The sequence below is a fragment of the Oncorhynchus gorbuscha genome, linkage group LG22 (genome assembly GCF_021184085.1).
Source record: "Oncorhynchus gorbuscha isolate QuinsamMale2020 ecotype Even-year linkage group LG22, OgorEven_v1.0, whole genome shotgun sequence".
In the NCBI taxonomy this organism is placed as follows: Eukaryota; Metazoa; Chordata; class Actinopteri; order Salmoniformes; family Salmonidae; genus Oncorhynchus; species Oncorhynchus gorbuscha.
The window spans coordinates 7,006,763-7,033,014 of record NC_060194.1 but is presented as its reverse complement, the minus strand read 5'-3'; the positions used below and the strand labels follow the sequence as shown (position 1 = coordinate 7,033,014).

The 26,252-nt window shown below is 46.1% G+C and overlaps 1 protein-coding gene across 1 annotated transcript in view; it reads left to right on the top strand.

Moving 5' to 3' along the window:
* ephb3a (eph receptor B3a) overlaps window positions 1-23,069 on the top strand; it is a 43,053-nt gene extending 19,984 nt beyond the window's left edge. Inside the window, exons 5-15 of the mRNA XM_046322201.1 lie at window positions 1,153-1,488; window positions 2,000-2,124; window positions 2,744-2,900; window positions 3,795-3,903; window positions 4,153-4,205; window positions 5,266-5,388; window positions 9,144-9,391; window positions 15,707-15,922; window positions 16,272-16,421; window positions 18,297-18,490; window positions 21,062-23,069. Coding sequence (XP_046178157.1) covers window positions 1,153-1,488; window positions 2,000-2,124; window positions 2,744-2,900; window positions 3,795-3,903; window positions 4,153-4,205; window positions 5,266-5,388; window positions 9,144-9,391; window positions 15,707-15,922; window positions 16,272-16,421; window positions 18,297-18,490; window positions 21,062-21,176 — 1,826 coding nt within the window. The 3' untranslated portion in view covers window positions 21,177-23,069. The remainder of the gene's footprint in view (window positions 1-1,152; window positions 1,489-1,999; window positions 2,125-2,743; window positions 2,901-3,794; window positions 3,904-4,152; window positions 4,206-5,265; window positions 5,389-9,143; window positions 9,392-15,706; window positions 15,923-16,271; window positions 16,422-18,296; window positions 18,491-21,061) is intronic.
* The last annotated feature ends 3,183 nt before the right edge of the window (window positions 23,070-26,252 follow it).

The following is a 26,252-nucleotide window of genomic DNA, read 5'->3' as shown; positions in this document are numbered from 1 at the left end:
GACTGAGCCCCTATGACTCGTGCACACTCTCCTTGTTGAGAAAATTCGGACTGTGTCACTGTGTCCAAATCTTTTCAAACCACTGTGCCACTATCGTCGCAGACAACTCGGACTCCATACATCCCCTATAGCCTGCCAGAGCGTGTGCCAGGCCTGGCAGACAATGTTTAGCAAGGGGTCGAGGGTGTTGTACTCGAAAGCTCAGCTCGGGGCTCACGTCGGGAGCCCAGCATTTCAGACTTTGTGCCCAATTAGATGAGGCCACATTCTAAACTGTGCCAGTCTAATTGGATAGGACAGAGCATGTGGGGGGGGGGGGGGGGGGACTAGCTCCACTTAGGACGAACAGGCAGAGGAGCTGAACTGAGTTGGTTGAGATGCGTGAACTGACACACTCTGAAAGCATTACCTCGCCATGTGCTGCTGCCGTAGTAGGTGTTGTCTGAGTCGGCTTTGAGGGGGGTTTGGGTTTAGATTCCCCCCCCCCCCAGCCTCTGTAACTGGATGAAAGAAACATTCTGCTTGCTGCTCCAGTTGTCCCCTGTAGCATTTATGACACGTTACCCCGATTTCATACCGTTCTTATTTAAAGAACTCGTCTCCATTGAGTAACACTGTTCCATAGGTATACACTCCTACGCACCACCGCTGTGCAATGGATCATTTCAATTCAGATCATCGCTATTTTATGGGTAATGAATCACGTTTCATGAATAGTGATGTTTAAGTCAAGCGTGGCTTGGATATGGTTTATATTCGCTGTATGAATCCTGCTATTTATGTCATCATGTATATAGCAGAACATATGGAATGAACTCCCATTGCTATTTAATGGGTAATGATTTATTAAGTTCCATGAATTATAATGTTGAAGTCATGCATGGAATGAACATGGTATATATAAAATAAATGAAGACTTCTGTTCAATTCATTATGTGCTGGAGATCATATTTCTCCACCAGAAAGTGGACACTTGTATGAACTGTATGGACCCAGGAAAATAAGCCCTAATTGGTATCTTGAGTAAGCAAATCATAAATGCTTAGAGTGGGGTTCGAAGACTATGGTTTTAACAGTGAGGTTCTACAATATTAGCCTCTATAAGCGGTGTTCAGAGGACATCACTAACCCGTATGTGGCATTTCTGTCCAGCCGTGCCCTCGCCACCTCAGAACGTCATCTCCACGGTGAACGAGACCTCGATCGCCCTGGAGTGGGAGGAGCCGCTGGACGTCGGCGGGCGGGACGACGTCATCTACAACGTGGTGTGTAAGAAGTGTCAGCGCGACCAGAGCCCGTGCTCGCGCTGCGACGACAACATGGACATGTCGCCGCGCCGACTCGGCCTGACCCAGAAGAAGGTGGTGGTGAGGAACCTGCAGGCGCACACCCGCTACAGCTTTGAGGTCCAGGCGGTCAACGGCGTCTCTGGGAAGAGCCCCGGCGCACCGCGATACGCCACCGTCAACATCACCACCAACCAGGCCGGTTAGTATCGTCGTAACGCTTTGTCAGCGCTTAACGTTAGCAGCACTCAACATGAATAATTGATATCGGCACTCACTCTCACCTCACCACACGACAACACACCACTCAAGGTCACCACTGTAAGTAAAGTAGCTACCTACCACTTAACATCGCCTCTCTGACTACACGACGACACACCACTCAATGGCACCAACTTTACCACTCAACTCAGGTTAGCAGCAACAAAGTCATCTACTTTCTACTGTCTCATCTTGTTCTAAGGACTGATGCTTTGTGTGAGTTTATGGCCTCAGTATGTGTCATTTCAGCTTAGTACCAAATCAATAAACTGAAATGTCATGGAGAATGGTCAGATAAATGTCATGGTAAGAAGTCAGATAATCGTAAACAATGCTAGACGAAGAGCTTGTACACGTTGCGAATTTCATTTATACAGTGGAACAAAAATGCTCTTAAAGCTTGCATTTCTTTTGACTTATTTACATCACCCTCTTTTGTTGTCCAATCACAGCACCGTCAGCAATACCCACAGTGCACCTGATGAGGTCAACGTCAGACACCCTCAGCCTGTCCTGGCTTCCCCCAGAGAAACCCAACGGGGTCATCCTGGATTACGAGATAAAGTACTACGAAAGGGTAAGACACTGTTTTATAGCCTGGTCCCAGATCGGTTTGGGCTGTATAGCCAACTTGTAGGTGTTGACTATACAGCCGAAACGCATCTGGGACCAGGCTCAAAGTTCTCTGATTCAACCATGATTTACATTATGAAACATTTACTCTGTACTTTAAGTTTGAAGAGTCACTGGAAAGAAAACAATTGTACAAAATATGTTTGAAAAGTAAATATTGCATCTTTTGTCTGATGTAGCTGGGTTGTTTTTGGCATTTCACAGGTTAGAGCTCACTTGATGCAGATGTGTATTTTCTTCAGCAGCATCAGCATCATGTGTCCGATGGACATAGACATGCTGCTCATATAGAAAAGACTATGAACCAAATTAACACAACTACATCAAGTGAATGCTGTCCCTTTTTTCAAAAAGAAAAATAATTTCGCATTTTTTTTCGATTCTAATCCATGTGTTGTCGGGGTTCCTCAAGGTTTTCTCGCTTCTAGGGAGTTTTCCTTGTCAGTCTGCCTCTGATTTCCGTCTAAGCTGTGTTACTGTCAAATCATGTGACAGCCGCTGATGTTAAAAGGGTTTCATAAGTACATTTGTTCGACTGGTTGATTGATTGATGTGTTCCATAGGGCCAGGCCATGTCACACACGGTGACGGCCCAGCACAGCTCAACCCGTGTGGAGGGACTGAGGGCTGCCACTCCCTACGTTGTCCAGGTCCGGGCTCGCACTGTGGCTGGCTACGGACACTACAGTATCCCTATGGACTTCAGCACCTCCATACACAGTAAGAATTTCTCTCTCTCTCTCTCCTCCTCCTGTGCTCCTTCGTTGTCTCATTCTTTCTCTCTGTGCTCTGTGTCGAGCTCTTCCTCCCCATCTGTCTCTGTGCCTCTTGCTTTCCCTCTGTCTCTCTTCCTTTTCTGCCTTCACGAGTTCATTGTCTCTCTCTCTCTCCCTTCACTGTTCATCAGTATCCTCCACCATTGCCTTTCATGTTTGTTTTTCACCGGTGTTTCAAAGCTTTTCTATGTTCACTTTAATAAGTACAATCCACCCAAGTAGTGAAGAAGCCATTTGAAGAAGTTGTCTGTTTCAAAAAAAAAAATGTGCTCTTAATGGCTGTGTGATATTTCTACAGTCTATTACGGAAGCAGATTAATGCAGGATTAATACATGTAAAAACATTGAAATAAAATATCTTGTTTTTCAATATGCGTGTTTTCTTTTTTACCAGAGTGCATTGCTTTTTGGAATAAGTAAGTAGCCTTGCGTAAGGCTTGGCTTCTAGGAGCAGCAGCCAGTCTCCTGTTTCTGTAGCGTGAGGCAGCTTGATGTGCAGGACGCTAGTCTATCGCAAGGCCTTAACCCCAATCGAATTCAATGCTGAGTGCCAAGCAGAGGCGCACTGGCCGGGGATCGAACTCCCAACCTCCCAATCGCAGGGCGGACACTAACCACAAGGCCACTAACTTGGCTTTTTTAGTTTTTATAAAGCGCTTTTTTTTATTGTGTCTAAATGAAAAACTAAACACAGATTGGAATACAATTCACATCCCATTTATTTTGTTTTGGCATGAATCCGCTTGCACATTTCACTAGCTGTTTCTTTGAAGAATTCCTCAGTGACATTTCAGGTGTTTATTGTTTATTTATCATTGTTTTTTTGTGTTTTTCTCAGGTGACCCTCAGAAATCGGTGCAGGACCAGCTGCCGCTCATCGTGGGCTCGGCGTCGGCCGGTCTAGTGGTCATTGTTGCCATTGTGGTCATGGCCATAGTTTGCTCTAGGTAAGTTGTGGTTTTTTATATGTGTCTATTTATCTAACACAGGCCTTTTTGGTCATTATTTGGCGACTTCTTGAATCCTGAAAAGCCCTTAGAAAGGCTTAAGCCAACCTTAGCATTGTTCCATTCTCGACTGTCTGAATACAATCTGTTATCATCCGCTTGTTATTTGAAAGCAGCCTGTGGAGTGCCAGCCAGGAATGAGGATTGATCATACGACTGAGATTGTGCGTGTGTGGTCCTTGTTTGCAGGAAGCAACACAGCGGTTCGGAGCTGGAGTACACAGAGAAGCTGCAGCAGTACGGTGAGAACTGGGGGAGAGTGTGTGGGTAATGGGGGAGTGGGTTGTATATTTTTTATTTTACCTTTATTTTACTAGGCAAGTCAGTTAAGAACAAATTCTTATTTTCAATGACGGCCTAGGAACAGTGGGTTAACTGCCTGTTCAGGGGCAGAACAACAGATTTGTACCTTGTCAGCTCGGGGGCTTGAACTTGCAACTAGTCCAACGCTCTAACCACTAGGCTACCCTGCCGCCCTGTGTGTGTCTTTGGGGCAGGGGGTTGTGCTTTTGTGAGTGTGTGTTTGGGGAGGGTGTTGTGTGTTTGGGGAGGGTGTTGTGTGTTTGTGCAGCAGCGGTACGGTGAGCACTGGGGGAGGGGGTGTGTGTTGGGGGCAGGGGGTTGTGTGTGTGTGTGTGTGTTGGGGGCAGGGGGTGTGTGTGTGTGTGTGTGTGTTGGGGGAAGTGGGTTGTATGTGTGTGTGTGTGTGTTGGGGGTTGTATGTGTGTGTGTGTTGGGGGCAGGGGGTTGTGTGTGTGTGTGTGTTGGGGGCAGGGGGTTGTCTGTGTGTGTGTGTGTTGGGGGAAGCGGGTTGTATGTGTGTGTGTTGGGGGCAGGGGGTTGTGTGTGTTGGGGGGAGGGGGTTGTGTATTTGTGTGTGTGTTTGGGGAGGAGGTTGTGTGTGTGTGTGTGTGTGTGTGTGTGTGTGTGTGTGTGTGTGTGTCTGTGTGTGTGTGTGTGTGTGTGTGCATACTATACAACTCTAATCCTGAAGAGCTGCAGCTTCTGTGGCCCTTTGTTCAAACCAAGACGGTAAACCACCTGATTGAATGAATTATTCAGTCATCTGACCAAGGCAGGAAACTGCATTTGCTCACACAAAACCAGGATTATCTAGATCAGGTTTATCAACCCCCCCCGCTCTTCAAGGCTCCCGAGCTGTGTGATAGATATGCTCATATGCTGTTCATGCTTCCAATTTGAGACCAGTCATGACTGTATTATAGTCACTCAGTGTGTGTGTTCAAGACCTGGCGAAAAACATCTGATGCAATCCTCCCTTCATTCATTTCATCTCTCTAGTTTCCCCGGGGGTGAAAGTATACATTGACCCGTTCACTTACGAGGACCCCAACGAGGCCATCCACGAGTTTGCCAAGGAGATAGACATCTCGTGCGTGAAGATCGAGGAGGTCATTGGTGCAGGTAACTAATATAGCTATATTTTTTCAGGGGGTCGATCAGCTTTAATATTTTATATTTCTACTACCAGTCCCTTTATATGTATAAACCTACCTTCACCACTCCAGTGTGATTCTTTAGAGGGAAGATCAGCTTTAATATTGCAGATAGTTTGTGGCTTCCATCAATGTAATTGTCTACATTATTTCCAATCCCCATATTTTTTGTATAAATATAGACTATATATGCTTTCATTATTTTCCCCTAACCCTATCATCCCTCCCCTAATTGGAGTAAACTAATGGACACCAACACTTAGGCTTCTACTTCCAGCTTATACATACTATATACATTTTACGGACACCAAACATTTTACAAAATGTATCTTTTGTTTGTTTTTAGTCCCAGCTTTCAGCTCCACTCAACCCCTCCCATCTGGCTCTGAACACCATCCAGTCCCAGCCTTCAGCTCCTCAACCCCTCCCATCTATCTCTGAACACCATCCAGTCCCAGCCTTCAGCTACCCTCAACCCCTCCCATCTATCTCTGAACACCATCCAGTCCCAGCCTTCAGCTCCACTCAACCCCTCCCATCTATCTCTGAACACCATCCAGTCCCATCCTTCAGCTACCCTCAACCCCTCCCATCTATCTCTGAACACCATCCAGTCCCATCCTTCAGCTCCCTCAACCCCTCCCATCTATCTCTGAACACCATCCAGTCCCAGCCTTCAGCTCCACTCAACCCCTCCCATCTATCTCTGAACACCATCCAGTCCCATCCTTCAGCTACCCTCAACCCCTCCCATCTATCTCTGAACACCATCCAGTCCCAGCCTTCAGCTCCACTCAACCCCTCCCATCTATCTCTGAACACCATCCAGTCCCAGCCTTCAGCTCCACTCAACCCCTCCCATCTGTCTCTGAACACCATCCAGTCCCAGCCTTCAGCTCCACTCAACCCCTCCCATCTATCTCTGAACACCATCCAGTCCCAGCCTTCAGTTACACTCAACCCCTCCCATCTATCTCTGAACACCATCCAGTCCCAGCCTTCAGCTCCACTCAACCCCTCCCATCTATCTCTGAACACCATCCAGTCCCAGCCTTCAGCTCCACTCAACCCCTCCCATCTATCTCTGAACACCATCCAGTCCCAGCCTTCAGCTCCCTCAACCCCTCCCATCTATCTCTGAACACCATCCAGTCCCAGCCTTCAGCTCTCCACTCAACCCCTCCCATCTATCTCTGAACACCATCCAGTCCCAGCCTTCAGCTCCACTCAACCCCTCCCATCTATCTCTGAACACCATCCAGTCCCAGCCTTTAGCTACCCTCAACCCCTCCCATCTATCTCTGAACACCATCCAGTCCCAGCCTTCAGCTCCACTCAACCCCTCCCATCTATCTCTGAACACCATCCAGTCCCAGCCTTCAGCTCCACTCAACCCCTCCCATCTATCTCTGAACACCATCCAGTCCCAGCCTTCAGCTCCCTCAACCCCTCCCATCTATCTCTGAACACCATCCAGTCCCAGCCTTCAGCTCCACTCAACCCCTCCCATCTATCTCTGAACACCATCCAGTCCCAGCCTTCAGCTCCACTCAACCCCTCCCATCTATCTCTGAACACCATCAAGTCCCAGCCTTCAGCTCCACTCAACCCCTCCCATCTATCTCTGAAACCATCCAGTCCCAGCCTTTAGCTACCCTCAACCCCTCCCATCTATCTCTGAACACCATCCAGTCCCAGCCTTCAGCTCCACTCAACCCCTCCCATCTATCTCTGAACACCATCCAGTCCCAGCCTTCAGCTCCACTCAACCCCTCCCATCTATCTCTGAACACCATCCAGTCCCAGCCTTTCAGCTCCCTCAACCCCTCCCATCTATCTCTGAACACCATCCAGTCCCAGCCTTCAGCCACCCTCAACCCCTCCCATCTATCTCTGAACACCATCCAGTCCCAGCCTTCAGCTCCACTCAACCCCTCCCATCTATCTCTGAACACCATCAAGTCCCAGCCTTCAGCTCCACTCAACCCCTCCCATCTATCTCTGAACACCATCCAGTCCCAGTCTTTAGCTACCCTCAACCCCTCCCATCTATCTCTGAACACCATCCAGTCCCAGCCTTCAGCTCCACTCAACCCCTCCCATCTATCTCTGAACACCATCCAGTCCCAGCCTTCAGCTCCACTCAACCCCTCCCATCTATCTCTGAACACCATCCAGTCCCAGCCTTTAGCTACCCTCAACCCCTCCCATCTATCTCTGAACACCATCCAGTCCCAGCCTTCAGCTCCACTCAACCCCTCCCATCTATCTCTGAACACCATCCAGTCCCAGCCTTTAGCTACCCTCAACCCCTCCCATCTATCTCTGAACACCATCCAGTTTTGATTTCTATTTGCCACATATTTTTCGACTGTGCTGTGATGCTTCACAAAAGTTCTGAACTTTAGATTCTACATGTAAATTAAAGCTAATTTAATTTTTAGCTCGAGCTCCATTTTGTTGCTTGAGTATTATGATGTTATTGATCGATTGACTATGCCTTTTAAAATCACCCAGCAGTTGCTATTTGCAGAGTTAGCTCCAGGTAAATTGTTGCAATTCTTCTGCCATTCCTGAACCTGTGACTAAAAACAAGCTACGTATGGACAGTACTAAAACAAATGATCTAATGATTCTGTCTCCTCGCAGAAAAATCTGCTGGTTGTATCCCCCATAATATATAACATTCTATTGGTTGCAATAATTTTGTACAACATTTTAATTTAAAAACTTGAGTTTTGAATCCATGGTTGTTTTGTGTATCAGTTCATAAACCATGTGCCATGGAATTGGTACATCAGAAATCTCTTCCCAACTATTATGCAATCTATATGGCACAGCTGTCTATTTTTTTTGGTCCTGAAATGAAACTGGTTTACTTTTTTAATTTATCACCATTTTCTTTAGACAATTTTGGTCTTTAATGCAGGGTCGACAGACAAGTTCCTTACTTCTCCCCCTTCCACTTTCCTCTTCCATTTTTGCATTAATGCTGCAATTAGTTGGTTGTAATTTTAAGTAGAGCAGACATTTCCATATATTTTTGTTAGCTGCATGTGTGACATAACTATAATTTTCAAAGATTATGCCTTTTTTAGTGCGGCCTTTTTGAAATGTGGATTTTAAGGGGTAGGCTTTTTTGGAGTCGATTGTGTTTTGGGGAGTGGTCAATGCTGAGGGGGGGGGTTGGTTGAACAGGATTTGTGCTGGGTGGGCAGTGTGTGTGTTCAGAGGATGGGCAGCGGTTGTTGAGAGGGTATGCGTGTATTGGAGGGGGAGTTTGGAGTGTCTGCTTCTGTCGTCCACCAAGTCTGCTGTTTCTTCTCTAAGAGCATGTCTTTCTATCTCCCAACTTCAACCTTGAATGCCTCCTTTGCTTTTCTCTTCTTTTCCTTTTTAAACACACAACTTTTTACCAAGGCACCAAAACCCCCAAGCTCCTCATCCGTCCCCTCTCCCCCTACACCGGTCCCAGGCACCACTCCCGGTCGCAGGTTGATCTTTCCGTCCCTCAATCCCTCCCCAACCTCTCCGACCCCTGAGCTCTCGCTCTCTTTTCCTCCCCTCCTCACAAACTCCATCCCTCGCTCTCTTCCTCCTCGTCTTCCTCTTCTTCCTCCTCAGTTCAAACCAGTAATGCGCTCCCTCTCCCTTACTTCCCTCCCCCCTCCCCAATCCACACTCCCTCCTCCACTCCTTCCACTCACTCCCTTCCCCACCCAGGTGAGTTCGGGGAGGTGTGCCGCGGGCGCCTGAAGCAGGCCAGCCGCCGTGAGGGGGTGGTGGCCATCAAAACGCTGAAGGCGGGTTACACAGAGCACCAGAGGCGGGATTTCCTGGGGGAAGCGTCAATCATGGGCCAGTTCGACCACCCCAATGTGATCCGGCTGGAGGGCGTGCTGACCCGCAGCTGCCCCGTGCTCATCATCACCGAGTTCATGGAGAACGGAGCGTTGGACTCCTTCCTCAGGGTGAGTGAGGCTGACACCAGTTGTGGCGACATGAGGAATTGTACATGACAACTCTGGTTGATATTGATAGCCTAGGAGTTGTATACTGTTTAAAATCCCAAGGCTCATGGAGAATGGAGAGTGCGGGGCTCCTTCCTCGGGGGAACACTGACTGAGTTGTGATGATGCATGGAATCATACAGGACACATTCAATTGATATCGAGTCTACTCTACCGAATCAAATCCTGGAGTCACGCATTATCACACGTACTGTGCGACCACCGACTCACCAGTGGAGGCTTTGAGTCGTACCGAACACACAACCAGTTATGACAATCCGTGGAACCGTTCCTGACCCCTCTGATGAATATTGATAGCGGCTGTGCCGAAAATCCTAAGACCTGCATAGTTATACAAAATACAGCTGACGGATAGGGATTCTCCTGCACAAAACCATTGATGGAGCTACTCTTTGACTGTGACGTAAAAGCCTGGGGACGAGCACAACACATAGCACCTCCTACACATCAGTGGATGCTGAACAAATCCACGGGGGGAGTAAAGAACTTCTGCAACTTTCGAGAGTTCTATTACATGACACCTACTGTAATGACAGTGGGTGGTGTACACACACAGCAATGCTCCCTGACTCAGTTAGAGCTCGTTTTGAGTTTGTTTTTCTTTAACCCATATATTACCAGGTAAGTTGACTGAGACGACGTTCTCATTTACAGCAATGACCTGAGGATTAGCTAAAGGGGGTGCGGAAAGGGACGATTAGGTGGCCGTGATGGTATGACGGTCAGATTGGGAATTTAGCCAGGACACCGGGGTTAACACCAGTGCCATGGGATCGTTTAGTGACCACAGAGAGTCAGGACACCCGTTTAGCATCCCACCCGAAAGACGGCACCCTATATATGCCATTTAGCAGACGCTTTTATCCAAACCAACTTACAGTCATGTGTGCATACATTCTACGTATGGGTGGTCCCGGGAATCGAACCCACTACCCTGGCGTTACAAGCACCATGCTCTACCAACTGAGCTACAGAAGGACCACACAGGGCAATGTCCCCAATCACTGCTCTGGGGCATTGGGATCTTTTTTTTAGACCAGAGGAAAGAAAGAGTGCCTCCTACTGGCCCCCACCCCAACACCACTTCCAACCAGGACCAACCATGCTTAGCTTCAGAGGCAAGCCAGCAGTGGAATGCAGGGTGGTATGCTGCATGCTTACATAAAGTGTAGCTCCTTTCCTTTAAGAGTACACCAAGATCCCGCCTCTGAATCGAAAAAAACAACAACCCAGATTTAACCTTGAACCAGGAAAGAACCTAGAGCTTACAGACAAGGTTAACGTAGTCATTCACAAATGATCTCTCTCAGAGGACAGTGAGGAAACTTAAGGCCATGTACCACAGTGCAATCTCCATAGCCCTCCTTGTCTTATCTCATCTTGTGACTGAAGAGCAGCTTCTCACTTCTTCTCACGCACTCCTCTCAGGCAGATGTCCATCTAACCGTGTGAGTGTGTGTGTGTGTGTGTGTGTGTGTGTGTGTGTGTGTGTGTGTGTGTGTGTGTGTGTGTGTGTGTGTGTGTGTGTGTGTGTGTGTGTGTGTGTGTGTGTGTGTGTGTGTGTGTGTGTGTGTGTGTGTGTGTGTGTGTGTGTGTGTGTGTGTGTGAATCATGGATACACTCTGCTGTGATCTAGTGATGGCCCGCCAAACTATTGTGCCTGACTATGGGATGCAGGCAGAGCAACACACACACAACACATGCATAACAAGAACAAACATGTTTGCACGTAAGGACAAAAACACACACACACACCCAGCATATGTTTTACTATCCTTGTGGGGACCTAAAATGCATTTCCATTCAAAATCATGTTTTCCCTAACCTTTAACCCTAAACCTAACCCCTAACCCTAATCTAACCCCTACACCTAAGCCCTAAACCTTAACCCATAACCCTAACCCCTAAACCTAACCCTAAAACCTAAACCTAATTGTAACCCTAACCCTAAACTCTAATCCTAAAATAGCCTTTGTCCTTGTGGGAACCTGGGAAATGTCTCCATGAGGAATAATTTGACTTGTTTTTTCTTTTTGGGGGCTTTTGGGGATTTTCGGTACCCACGAGAATAGTAATACAAACCCCCTAACAGACCTAACCATTTATGCCTGTTATGAAGCATTTTGTTTACATATCCATCCAAACTTGTTTTCCTGTCAAACTAAATTTGAGTGTAGAGTACAAAACAGAATGTTTACATATTTGGCATGTTTAGAATGTTTCCCTCCTGAGTTGTTGAGAAACAAACCTCAATTTCCAGTCTCCCTCGTGAGACTTGGAAGTATGGCATCAAATTAAATCAAACTTTATTAGTCACAAATGCTTACTTAACCAACAATGCAGTTTAAGAAAGAGTTCCAAATCAAATCCAATTTTATTGGTCACATACACATGGTTAGCAGATGTTAATGCGAGTGTAGCGAAATGCTTGTGCTTCTCGTTCCGACAATGCAGTAATAACTAATGAGTAATCTAACAAATTCACAACAGCTACTTTAGACACACAAATGTGAAGGGGTGAATAAGAACATGTACATATAAATATTTAAATGAGCGATGGCCGTGAGGCATAGGCAAGATGAGTAATGCATAGACATATGAGATGAGTAATGCATAGACATATGAGATGAGTAATGCATAGACATATGAGATGAGTAATGCATAGACATATGAGATGAGTAATGCATAGACATATGAGATGAGTAATGCATAGACATATGAGATGAGTAATGCATAGACATATGAGATGAGTAATGCATAGACATATGAGATGAGTAATGCATAGACATATGAGATGAGTAATGCATAGACATATGAGATGAGTAATGCATAGACATATGAGATGAGTAATGCATAGACATATGAGATGAGTAATGCATAGACATATGAGATGAGTAATGCATAGACATATGAGATGAGTAATGCATAGACATATGAGATGAGTAATGCATAGACATATGAGATGAGTAATGCATAGACATATGAGATGAGTAATGCATAGACATATGAGATGAGTAAAATATTGACCAAATAAACTAAATTAAAATATTTACCAAATAAACTAAAGTAAAATATTGACCAAATAAACTAAAGTAAAATATTGACCAAATAAACTAAAGTAAAATATTGACCAAATAAACTAAAGTAAAAAGTAACTAAAGTAAATAAAATAACGATACCAAGGCTTTACACAGGGGGCACCAGTACCGAGTTAATGTGAGGGGGTACAGGTTAGTCGAGGTCATTTGTAGATTGAGGAGTAAAGTGACTATGCAAAGATAATAAACAACTAGTGGCAGCGGTGTAAAAACAAATAGTCTTGGTGGCCATTTGATTCATTGTTCAGCAGTCTAATGGCTTTGGGGGTAGAAGCTGTTAAGGAGCCTTTTGGACCTAGACTTGGCGCACCGGTACCGCTTGCCGTGCGGTAGCAGAGAAAACAGTCTATAACTTGTTATATACTTATAACCTGGAGTCTTTGACCATTTTTGAGGCTTTCCTCTGACACTGCTTAGTATATAGGTCCTGGATGGCAGGAAGCTTGGCCCCAGTGATGTACTGGGCCGTACGCACTACCTTCTGTAGGGCCTTACAGTCAGATGCCGAGCAGTTTCCATACCAGGCGGTGATGCAACCAATCAGGATGCTCTCGATGGTGCAGTTGTAGAATTTTTGAGGATCTGGGGACCCAGACAAATCTTTTCAGGCCCTTGAGGGGGAAAAGGTGTTGTCATGCCCTCTTCACAACTACATGTATCTTGGTGTGTTTGGACCATGATAGTTTGTTGGTGATGTGGACACCAAGGAACTTGAAACTCTCTACTCGCCATCAATGTTAATGGGGGCCTGTTCGGCCCACCTTTTCCTGTAGTCCACGATCAGCTCCTTTGTCTTGCTCACATTGAGGGAGAGGCTGTTGTCCTGGCACCACATAGCCAGGTCTCTGACCTCCTCCGACTATAGGCTGTCTCATTGTTGTCGGTAATCAGGCCTACCACTAATGATGGTGTTGGAGTTGTGTTTGGCCACACAGTCATGGATGAACAGGAAGTACAGGAGGGGACTAAGCACGCACCCCTGAGGGGCCCTAGTGTTGAGGATCAGCATGGCAGATGTGTTGTTGCCTACCCTTACCTCCTGGTGGTGGCCCATCAGGAAGTCCAGGATCCAGTTGCAGAGGCAGGTGTTTAGTCCCAGGGTCCTTAGCTTAGTGATGAGCTTTGTGGGCACTATCGTGTTGAACGCTGAGCTGTAGGCAATGAAGAGCATTCTCACATAGGTGTTCCTTTTGTCCAGGTGGGAAAGGGCATTGTGGAGTGCGACTGAGATTGCTCATCTGTGGATCTGTTGGGGCGGTATGCGAGTTGGAGTGGATCTAGGGTATTCAGGATGATGCTGTTGATGTGAACCATGACTCGCCTTTCAAAGCACTTCATGGCTACCGACATGAGTGCTACAGGGCAGTAATCATTTAAGCATTTAATCATTTAACCTTCGCTTCCTTGGGCACAGGGACTATGGTGTTCTGCTTGAAATATATAGGTATTACAGACTCTGTCAGGGAGAGGTTGAAAATCTCAGTGAAGACACTTGCCAGTTGGTCCACACATGCTTTGAGTACACGTCCTGGTAATCTGTCTGGACCCGCGGTTTTGGGAATGTTGACCTGTTTAAAAGTCACGCTCACATCGGCTACCAAGAGAGTTATCACGCAGTCGTCCGGAACGGCTGGCGCACTCATGCATGAACAATACTAATAAGAAATGGGACTGATTATGTATTGGAGCTGGTAATAGAAATATAATGTCTAGAACAAAAATGCCCATTCAAGTCATGGAGCCATGATTTTCCATTCTAGTTATTCTAATTCTGTGGAACTGTAGTGAGGGTAAGCTTGGTTAGCATGGCACCATCAATGTAACGCTCATTTCCTTTCAGTCAAGACTGGATCACGCAGAAAAAGGTTGAACCTCTTGTCGTTTTGTGAAAGGACAATTGAATTCTAACTGTAACTAGTTGACAGCGGACTTTCCTATTCACTTTCACGCTGTTTCATCTGTAGTTACACACAGAAACACACATACACACAGCACAACACATGGAATTTAGGTATTAAATATTCATTTAAATTATTAATCTTATTAGATGGGGTCAGGCAGCTTGAAAAGTTTGTCTGTTGCAGACTGACAGAACCAGTCATGGATGGTTATGGCATATGTCATGATTATGTTTGTGTAAGCTTAGGGACTGACTGACTGACTGACTTCATCTACCGATTCCCTCTCTCTCTCCCTCCCCTCTTACCTTTTCCTTACCCATCTCCCCCTTCTCTTTCTCCCTCCTCTTACTTTTTTCCTCACCATCCCCCTTCTCTCTCTCCCTCCTTTCTTACTTTTTCCTCACCAATCTCCCCCTTCTCTTTCTCCCTCCTCTTACTTTTTCCTCACCCATCTCCCCCTTCTCTCTCCTCCTGTCTCTCTTTCCTTCTTCCTTCTGTCTTTTTCACCCTTTCCCATTCCCCTCTATCTACCCTCCTCCCTGTCTGCATTACGGTTCTATTTCACTACCTCACTCATCCCATTCCCCTCTATCTACACCCCTCCCTGTCTGCATCACTCCTCTATTTCACTACCTCACTCACCCCCATTCCCCTCTATCTACCCTCCTCCCTGTCTGCATCACTCCTCTATTTCACTACCTCACTCATCCCATTCCCCTCTATCTACACCCCTCCCTGTCTGCATCACTCCTCTATTTCACTACCTCACTCATCCCATTCCCCTCTATCTACACCCCTCCCTGTCTGCATCACTCCTCTATTTCACTACCTCACTCACCCCCATTCCCCTCTATCTACACCCCTCCCTGTCTGCATCACTCCTCTATTTCACTACCTCACTCACCCCATTCCCCTCTATCTACACCCCTCCCTGTCTGCATTACGGATCTATTTCACTACCTCACTCACCCCATTCCCCTCTATCTACACCCCTCCCTGTCTGCATTACGGTTCTATTTCACTACCTCACTCACCCCATTCCCCTCTATCTACACCCCTCCCTGTCTGCATTACGGTTCTATTTCACTACCTCACTCACCCCATTCCCCTCTATCTACACCCCTCCCTGTCTGCATTACGGATCTATTTCACTACCTCACTCACCCCCATTCCCCTCTATCTACCCTCCTCCCTGTCTGCATTACGCCTCTATTTCACTACCTCACTCACCCCCATTCCCCACCCATACCTCACAGCTGAATGATGGGCGCTTCACGGTGACCCAGCTGGTGGGCATGCTGCGTGGCATCGCGTCTGGCATGAAGTACCTCTCGGACATGAACTATGTCCACCGGGACCTCGCCGCCCGCAACATCCTGGTCAACAGCAACCTGGTGTGTAAGGTGTCCGACTTCGGTCTGTCCCGTTTCCTGGACGACTCATCAGTCGATCCTACCTACACCAGCTCTCTGGTGAGTGGTGTGGGAGGGAGAGTGTGAGTTGTGGGAGGATCTGCTTGTTGGCTTGATCTGTGTTTATTTGGTATGTCTATGTTTGTCTGTGTGATTGCTTGTTTGTTTGTTTATCTTTGTTTGTTTGCAATTTTGTGTGTAAGTGTGTGTGTGCTCACCATTTTTTTTGTCTCTCTGCAGTCTGTATATGAGAGTATGCCTGTGGGTGCATGTCTGCCTGTGTGTGAATGCGTCTCTGCCTGTGTGTGGGTGCGTCTCTGCCTGTGTGTGTGTGCTTCTCTGACTGTGTTTACTCCATCGCACAGCATGCTCCAATGTAGCAACCCTGCCTCTCCCTGTGTCTCTGCAGGGAGGTAAGATTCCCATCCGCTGGACCGCCCCCGAGGCCATCGCCTTCAGGAAGTTCACCTCGGCCAGTGACGCGTGGAGTTACGGAATCGTCATGTGGGAGGTGGTATCCTACGGAGAAAGGCCCTACTGGGACATGAGCAACCAGGATGTGAGTTAGTTATACGCACTGAACAACAATATAAACGCAACATGTAAAGTGTTGGTCCCATGTTTCATGAGCTGAAATGAAATGAAAGGTCCCAGAAATGTTCCATAATTAGAAAAGGCTTATGTCTCTCAAATGTTGTGCACAAATTTGTTTAAATCCCTGATAGTGAGCATTTCTCCTTTGCCAATATAATCCATCCACTTGACAGGTGTGGCATATCAAGAAGCTGATTAAACAGCATGATTTATCACAGGTGCACCTTGTGCTGGGGGGGCAATAAAAGTCCACTCAAAAATGTGCAGTTTTGTCACACAACACAATGCCACAGATGTCTCAAGTTGTGAAGGAGTGTGCAATTGGCCTGCTGACTGCAGGAATGTCCACCAGAGCTGTTGCCAGACAATTGATTGTTTAATTATCCTACCATAAGCGTCGTTTTAGAGAATTTGGTAGTACGTCCAACTGGCAACCGCAGACCCACGTGTATGGCGTTGTGTTGTCAAGCGGTTTGCCAATGTCAACGTTGTGAACAGAGTGCTCCATGGTTGCGGTACGAACCCGCCTAGTGGGCCACCCATCCGTAGTTTAGGGCCAATTCGTTGATTTCTGATGAACTGATTTCCTCATATGAACAATAACGAAGCAAAGTCTTTGAAGTTGTTGCATGTTTCGTTTAATATCTTTGGGTTATACTCTCTGCCTACTCTTTAGATAGAGTCTTACATTTACATTTACATTTAAGTCATTTAGCAGACGCTCTTATTTCCACAACACTCGCATGCTCCTTATTTATGTATCCCATTATGTATTCGTGGTATTGATTTGATAGGGACAGTGCACACGAATCAACAGTTTTCAGGGTGAAAGTCAATGTTAAAGAACCGGAGTTGGCAACAAAGCTTATTTTAGTCCCTTTAATAATAATAAAATGAAGTATTGGTATTAACCACTGTTTCACTTCAGGACGGATCGTTTACATCGCCAGTGACATTGCAGTCTATCTTTTAGCTTGAGCTTGACAGTTATGCTTAAGTGTGTTTTTATCTTCACTGTGCAGGTGGTCAGTGCGGCTGTGTGCCTGGGTTGGCGTTTTTGGACATTTTATTTGACTTTATTGCCTCCTGCCACCCCTATCTACACCTGCATCTTCACCCCACAGATATTTACTACGGCAGAGTAGTAAACACACACACACACACACTCTCTATCCCCGCAACACATCTTACCATCTCACTGGGCTTCGACCTTATTAATAAATGGAGAACAATGATGCTCGTCCAAACGTGGCATCCCAGCGTGTTGTATTACTACTGCAGCTAGTTTCAATAGAGCAGCACAGAAAAGTGGGAATAGTATAGGAGAGATTTTGTATGATCCACGGAGGCTCATTTCCATTACAGGAAGATACTTACAGACAGCATATGGATATGAATAGCTTCCCTGTACAGAGAATGGAAACGCGTCATAACAAATCAATGAGAAAACAAGGGATGTGGTGGAGTGCGGGTAGAGAGATTCATTATCATGATCAAAAAAACACAACTGCTTCGTAGCAAGCAGTTAAAAATGCATACGCAAAGTGAAGGTATGAAAATGAGTCAAGGGAACAGCTTTATTTTATTCCACCGTGAATTATAAATGTAACATTCTCCTTTTGAATTGCCAGATTTTTTTGCGGGGGGCCCGGGAATATTGTATTATATCACAACATATTCTATCGCGTTGTAGAGTGTCATATTGTGCCGTAGAGTATCGTATCGAAATTGTATTGTATTTTGTTGTGACATAATCGTATCATATTGCATTGCATCGCAAGATATATTGTGTTGCATTGTGCCGTACTGTATATCATATTAACCTTTTTACTTTCTGTAGGTGATGACTGCTGTGGAGCAGGACTACCGCTTGCCCCCTCCCATGGACTGCCCCATGGTGCTGCACCAGCTCATGCTGGAGTGCTGGGTGAAGGAGAGGAACCTGAGGCCAAAGTTCTGCCAAATCGTCAGCACCCTGGACAAGCTTCTCCGCAACGCCGCCACCCTCAAGGTGGTCACCAGCACATACTCAGGGTGAGTGGAGGGGACTGGAAAGCGTTATTTTTGACTTGCACAACAAGACCGGTGTTAAGACAAAGTAACAAGGCAACAGTTTCAAAATAAGTATATATACACGAGTGTGCAGGAGAGATCAGAAACCTAAGAGATTATACAATCTTTATTGTTGGTTTGATTTGTTGTTTTGGGGTGCGATCAACAATATCGACCGTGGTTAGTTGGCCTTAAAATGTACACTGAGTGTACAAAACATTAGGAACACCTACTCTTTCCATGACATAGACTGACCAGGTGAATCCAGGTGATCCCTTATTGATGTCACCTGTTAAATCCACTTGAATCCGTGTAGAGGAAGAGACATGTTAAAGAAGGATTTCTAAGCTTTGAGACAATTGAGACGTATGTGTGTGTGTGTGTGTGTGTGTGTGTGTGTGTGTGTGTGTGTGTGTGTGTGTGTGTGTGTGTGTGTGTGTGTGTGTGTGTGTGTGTGTGTGTGTGTGTGTGTGTGTGTGTGTGTGTGTGTGTGTGTGTGTGTGTGTGTGTGTGTGTGTGTGGGTGTGCGATTGAGGGTGAATAGGCAAGTGACTTTGAACGGAGTATGGTAGTAGGTGCCAGGTGCACCGGTTTGAGTGTGTCAAGAACTGAAATGCTGCTGGGTTTTTCAAGCTCAACAGTGTCCTGTGTGATTCAAGAATGGTCCACCACCCAGCCAATTTGACACAACTGTGGGAAACATTGAAGTCAACCTGGGCCAGCATCCCTGTGGAACGCTTCCGACACCTTGTGGAGTCCGTGCTCGGACGAATTGAGGCTGTTCTGAGGACAAAAGTGGGTGCAACTCAGTATTAGGAAGGTGTTCCTGATGCTTTGTACACTCAGTGTATGTTTAATGCATCAACTGCTATGTGGCAAAGCTCTGGATCAACTCTGTTTACCAAACAAAAAACCGCAAAATGATCATGTTCCCTCACTTAACAGCTCCTCTCTTGAGCCTCAATCGAGAGCAATAGTAATGATGTCTTTTTGTAGGCACTAACTCCACCATGGCTCATTGGTCAAAGCCTGTGGGGAAACTAATGTTTTCTTTGGAAAGATGTCAAAAGTAAGGTCCGTGGTAAACACAGGCTTAGGAGACCTTACATATAGAAATCTATGAGATAATCTTCATTAGCTAACGTCACTTAGCATTTATGTTGTCCAAACAAACACACAAATCACATAAAGGCTTCATAATTCATGTAAGGTCATGTTCACTGACCAATATTATCTCAAAACGTATAAGATCTCCGAAGCCCTTCCCCCAAACTCCATTCTTTCCCCATTCATTTCCTCCATAGGAACGGCTGGACGAACCAGAGGTTACTCATCACCGTTTTTTTTTTTTTTAGGACTACAAGTTGGCCAGCTCTATGTCTTCGTTTCCGCGTTTCACTGTCGCAGCATTACTCCACGGACGATTCCCATTGCAAGGAGTGGGCCTAATTTCGTGTGGAAACATAATGACTGACCTAGGTTTAATCCCCTGTGCTCTTGGCTGTCTCTTAAATGTAGGTGATAGGACAGAGACAGAGCCGGGGCTGCCGATGTGGAAACAAACTACCGGAGGGCTGAGGTGATGGAGTGTGTGTAATAAGGCAGATTCAGGAGAAGCTAAAAGAGATGGAATGTGTTTAATTAGGTTTCTAATTAGCTTTTTTTTATGCTCCAAGGGAGGCCAAGCCATTGCTTTGATGGGTCGAATGGGGAGTTGTATGTGTGTGTCAGTGTGTCTGGCATGTGTTATGCTACATATCACTGTATGCAGATGGCATGCGGACGATTCATTTATGGCCTCGTCTGTATGTCACAGCCACAGAGGGAGAGTGAGAGACCCCTATCAAAGGTAGTGCACTATACAGGGAATAGGGTGCCGTTTGGGATGCAAAAAAAAAAGACAATGTAGCATCCTCAGAAGGTAGATGAAGGAGATACTAGTTTTATTACAACCCCAGAATGATGAATTGATTCTGCTCCGAGGTTCAATTGGATTTTGTCATTGGTGGAACTGGCTTCTGAAATAGGTTGGTCTTTTCCATGATCGGTATCAACACATATGTGATCGATTCTCACTGTGTGCTGCTACGTGTGCTGTGTGTGTGCTGTGTGTGTGTGTGTGCTGTGTGCTGCCTCCCATCCTCAATGTTGTTGCCAGCGTAATACTATAGCTAAACACAGCAGCATTCTTCAATCCTGGTCCTGGAGAGGCGTCAGGGTATGCAGGCTTTTACCAGATGATTATTGTAAATACGAATTTGTTCTTAACTGACTTGCCTGCTTAAATAAAGTATTTTTTTATTAACCTTTAATTAACCACGGTTAAAATATATATATTTTTAAAAGTAACAAGCCTAACAAACCTAATTCAACAAATCAAGGGCTTGATGATTTGTTGATAAGTTGAATGCAATGCGCTACCCTGGGTTGGAACAAAACCCTGCACACCCTATGGGTCTCCACTCCAAGACCAGGAATTTAATAAGGCTGGTCTAACAATTTGTACTCTTGAAAGATCCACCTGTGACTGATCTTTGCCTTTCTTGTTGACAGGGATCTTTTGCGGATCGGGGGGACACTGCCTGGCCACCACAGGAAGAGTCTAGACAGTAGTCAGAATGATATAGTTCGACAACAGACGAGCACGACTCTCCCCATCAGGGTCTAAGGTTTGGGTCTGGACCAACAAACCAACAAACAACCAAACCAGAGACAGCATGGGAAACTGGACCCACTAGAAACTACCTAGGAACTCTACTTGCAGAGCCCAATGGATGAGTGAATGACCCTACCTAGACAAAACAAACCTTGTCTACTGTAACTAGACAAAACATTGTCCACAGTAGACAAAAACGTCTACTCTACCTAGACAAAACTAACATGGAAAAGGAAGTCTCGACTTTGGACAGCTCCAGTAGGGCACCATAGAAAATAGACTTGAGAAGCTTGTGGATAACCCATCATTGATGTTGAATTGAATTTGTGAACCGTCCATTGACAGAAAGCCAAACTCCCCCTCAGGTTGTGTTTGCATGTCTGCATGTGCTTTCTGGGATGTGTTCTTTTCCCAAAATGATTTCCATGCCTCCTCTGCCATTATCGTTGACTTTGACCATGGATGGGAATGGGAATGGGAATGGGCATGGGTACTGTGGACTTCGACGTCTGGAAAGGAACGAGGGCAATGGTGATGCAAAAAAGGCTTGTTCACACATGGGACTTTAAGGATGGGTTCTATGGATTCTAAATGAATGTGGGCACCTGAAAGATTGTATCCCAGTGCCCATTGCCAGAGAACCTGATTTTAGACGTCTATAACAATTGCTGTTTTAAAAAAATCTGGTTTCATCCACTTTCTTTTAAATGTGGTCTTCCATGTTACTGGGAGGTTTTGGTTTCATGGTGCTGTATGTGTTGTTGTGTGTCCTCATCACCTACTCTGGATAAAGTAGGTGACTGAGAAGGATTGGTCTGACTGTACAGGACACACCGTCGTGTGCAATGCCATGCCAAAGTGGAACTGTTGCGGATGAACACCATGGAAACAAGAGACAACGGTTCCGCATCTCTGTTACTCTACAGACATATGCCATATTTTCATACTCTTATTTTATTCAACTATGCCTTGTTTTGGATGCTAAGTTATTACTTATTGTTTAAAAATATATATATAATATTCACACATTAAACTCAATACACTAAACAGTGAATTTAATGATTAAACAAGAATCAAATATTTTACAGAGGCTGTTGCTCGTAGGAAAGGGTTAATTGTGAACAATAGCTATTTCTAGTCACCAGTGCTGGCTCACATTTTCAACGTGTCAGTACAGTTGTCAATTCCATTATTCTGGACTAGCTGCTGATATCTTAGCCTGGGGCTCCAGTCCCTTTGTGCCTCAACCAACTCCTCTCTGTGTTCATCCATTGTCATGCCTAACATGTTTGTCCTGACAACGGTAGTCAGGGGAGTTGGCTAAAGCACATACAGTATGGAACCAGACTGTTGATGTGTCAGATCTATTCTTTAGTCAAATGTGTCAAGGATCAATGCAAATGAAAAAGGTCACCATTGAGATAATAACTATGTGACCGTAACATCAACCTGACCCACAAAATGTTCATGCAGTTTGAATTATTCAGTTAATTACTCTTGTTTTTTTGAAGTACGACCAGCTGTCAGCATCAATCTCTCACATTAACACTGCCGCTGCGCTACAGTTATTATATGATCCCCATCCGTACTACACCAATCCGCTCAGAGTTCATCTTCATTTCACCCTCTGGCCTCCGTGTGAACCCTTGTTTGGATGTTGGTTGCTGGTGAGAGGCAACATCAAAAGGAAAATGACTGTTTAAAGGGGCCATGTACCAGGAAAAAAAAGAAAATCTATGTGAAAGAAGAAAAATACGAAAATGTATGTCCGTCAGTGCAGACTTCTTTCTGTAAGAGTAAGATGTATGGAATTGTAAAAAAAAAAAAAAAAAAAAAATGAACAAAATACACATTTCTCTTTGAGTATTTTTACGATAATCATATGCAAATAAATTATTAAAGTGATCTATGGTATTCTCTTTGATTTCTCCGCGGGTCCAGCAGGTCTTCTCTTCTTCCAGTTGTAGGACGAACAGAGGAAATAGCAAGTACGTTCAGCTTTTAGGAATATCATATTAGTTATAGAACCCATTCACTTTTAAACTGAATCAAAGACCAGTCCACACAGCTGATTAGTGAGAAAGCAGGAATATAGATTTGCCCTCCGTCGTTGGAGAAGCTTCAAAGAAGCAAGATACCCTGGCATCACTCTAAAGCTGGTACTGAATCTTTCTGCATTTTTTGGCAACCTGTACACAATCGCATCATGTCACATCGGTTTTCTCTTGTCAATATTGATGAGCGGAGCTGTCACCCGGCAACACGCTAGCTGCGGAGACTGATGTTATGTTCTTATTGACTGCGTTGAAACGGATCCTCACGGAGGGTTCTGAAGCCCTATGCATATTTAGGGATTTCTTTGGACTCAATGTTGAGCCAGCAGGCATATGATAATCTCCCTGAGGAGAGATCAATGGTGACTTGTCCGTCCTCCTCCGATATGTCCTTGAGAGGGTAGACATACTGTATTTTTACTAGGCCCATCAAGGGAGACATACCATATAGAAACCATATAGAATTGTTAGAGAACTTGCTACTGTGTCCCAGTTCATAAACAACATGGGGATCGTCATTGAGATATATGGGTCAGCTCTGGCATGAATTCCATCTTGTATATAATTGGTATCAGTATATCTGTAATATAGTGTGGCTTGTGGGGAAGATATGCTTCTTCTACTATAGCCCACAGTAAGTTGCATGGTGACGGACAGCACTATTGTAATGGCTTTCTTCCTGGGAAGGAGAGGTGGACAAAAACGCAGCGGGGTTATAGTTCATGATCATTTAATAAGGTAACTCAAACATGAACAGGAATACAAAACAATGAACGTGAAAACCGAAGCAGCCCTATCTGGTACAGAAAACACAAAGACAGGAAACAACCACCCACAAAACCCAACACAAAACAGGCTACCGAAATATGGTTCCCAATCAGAGACAATGACTCTGATTGAGAACCATATCAGGCCAAACATAGAAATAGACAAACCAGACACACAACATAGAATGCCCACCCAGCTCACATCCTGACCAACACTAAAACAAGGAAAACACAAAAGAACTATGGTTAGAACGTGACAGTACCCCACCCCCCACGTGGACCCCACTCCATCATTGCCTTAGTCCACCTCCTTAGCGTCCTTTGACTGGCGACCCTCGCCACCGACCTTGGCCTAAGAACCCTAACAGAGGGCCCCACTGGACTGAGGGGCAGCTCCGGACTGAGGGTCAGCTCGGGACTGAGGTAGCTCAGGACTGAGGGGTAGCTCAGGACTGAGAGGTAGCTCAGGCTGGTTGACGGCTCTGGCAGCTTCTGGCTGAATGGCGGTTCTGGCAGATCCTGGCTGAATGGCGGCTCTGGCGGATCCTGGCTGACTGGAGGCTCTGACGGATCCTGGCTGACTGGCGGCTCTGGCGGATCCTGGCTGACTGGCGGCTCTGGCGGATCCTGGCTGACTGGCGGCTCTGGCGGATCCTGGCTGACTGGAGGATCCCGGCAGACTGGCGGCTCTGGCGGATCCTGGATGAATGGCGGCTCTAGCGGATCCTGGCTGACTGGCGACTCAGGCGGATCCGGGCTGACTGGCGGCTCTGGCGGATCTGGGCTGACTGGCGGCTCTGGCGGATCCTGGCTGACTGGCGGCTCTGGCTGACTGGCGGCTCTGGAAGATCCTGACTGACTGGCGGCTCTGGAAGATCCTGGTGGGAGACGGGAGACTCTGGCGGCTCATGACAGACGGGAGACTCTAGCAGCTCTGGACAGACGGGAGACTAGCTGCGCTGGAGAGACGGGAGACTCTAGCAGCTCTGGATAGGAAGAAGGCTCTGACAGCGCTGGATAGGCGGAGACTCCGACTGCGCTGGAGAGGAGGAAGGCTCTGGCTGCGCTGGACAGGAGAGGCGCACTGTAGGCCTGGTGCACCGGGCTATGCACCCGCACTGGGGACACCGTGGCCTCCACAGCATAACACGGTGCCTGCCCGGTCTCTCTCGCCCCCTGGTAAGCACAGGAAGTTGTGCTACCTGGCTTCACCATACTCCCTCTGTGCCTCCCCCTAAGACATTTTTGGGGCTGACTCTCGGGTTTCCATCCATGCCTCCGTGCTGCCTCCTCATACCAGCGCCTCTCCGCCTTCGCTGCCTCCAGCTCTTCTTTGGGGCGGCGATATTCTCCTGGCTGTGCCCAGGGCCTTTACCGTCCAATTCGTCCTCCCATGTCCATTCCTTCTTGCGCTGCTCCTGCTGCCGCTTCTCCTGCTGCACCTTGGGGCGGCTCCCCTCCCCTGGCTTTGCCCAGGGTCCTCTCCCATCGAGGATTTCCTCCCATGTCCAAGAGTCTTGTGTCTTTGGCCGCTGTTGCTGTTGCCTGTCACCACGCTGCTTGGTACTGTTTTGGTGGGTGGTTCTGTAGTTATTTTGTGTTTTCTTCATAAAATAGGGCTGTTTTCGGTTTTCACGTTTATTGTTTTGTATCTTGTTCATGTTTGAGTTACCTTATTAAATTACCATGAACTATAACCACGCTGCGTTTTGGTCCGCCTCTCCTTCCCAGGAAGAAATCTGTTGCAGAAACAGAATTTGAACGTTTAGTCCATAATGTTGCTTGATCTGTGGTTAAAACATTTGCTTGTCCAAAATTAGGCTACATGAAAAGAAGGGATTGGAACGGAAATTGTTAAGCTCTGAACCGAACTGTAATTATTTTTTGTTCCTTTCCCCTGTTCCTATCTGCAAAATAACTTCCGAACCAGTTGAAACCCCCTTCAAAGTGCAGGTTTACATATTTATTTTCTGTTCCTACATCTAAATGTTTTTATATTATCTCGACATGAAATAACTTCGCAATCAGTGCGGATAGAGCAGTTTGCTATGGAGCGGACAAGCAATAGTTGTTTTAGCCTAGGCAATGCATGGGTGCTATCAGCTGCCTAGGCTTGGGTTGTATACATACACGATGGACAGCCAGTGTAGTGCGTGAGGCGCGACTGAAATTTGTGTAGGTGGGGAGAGAGGGTGGAGGAGGAGGCCTGGCGTGAAGAGCTGGACATCTCGTTATGACATGCATTATCTGAATTAGGCTCACATTCC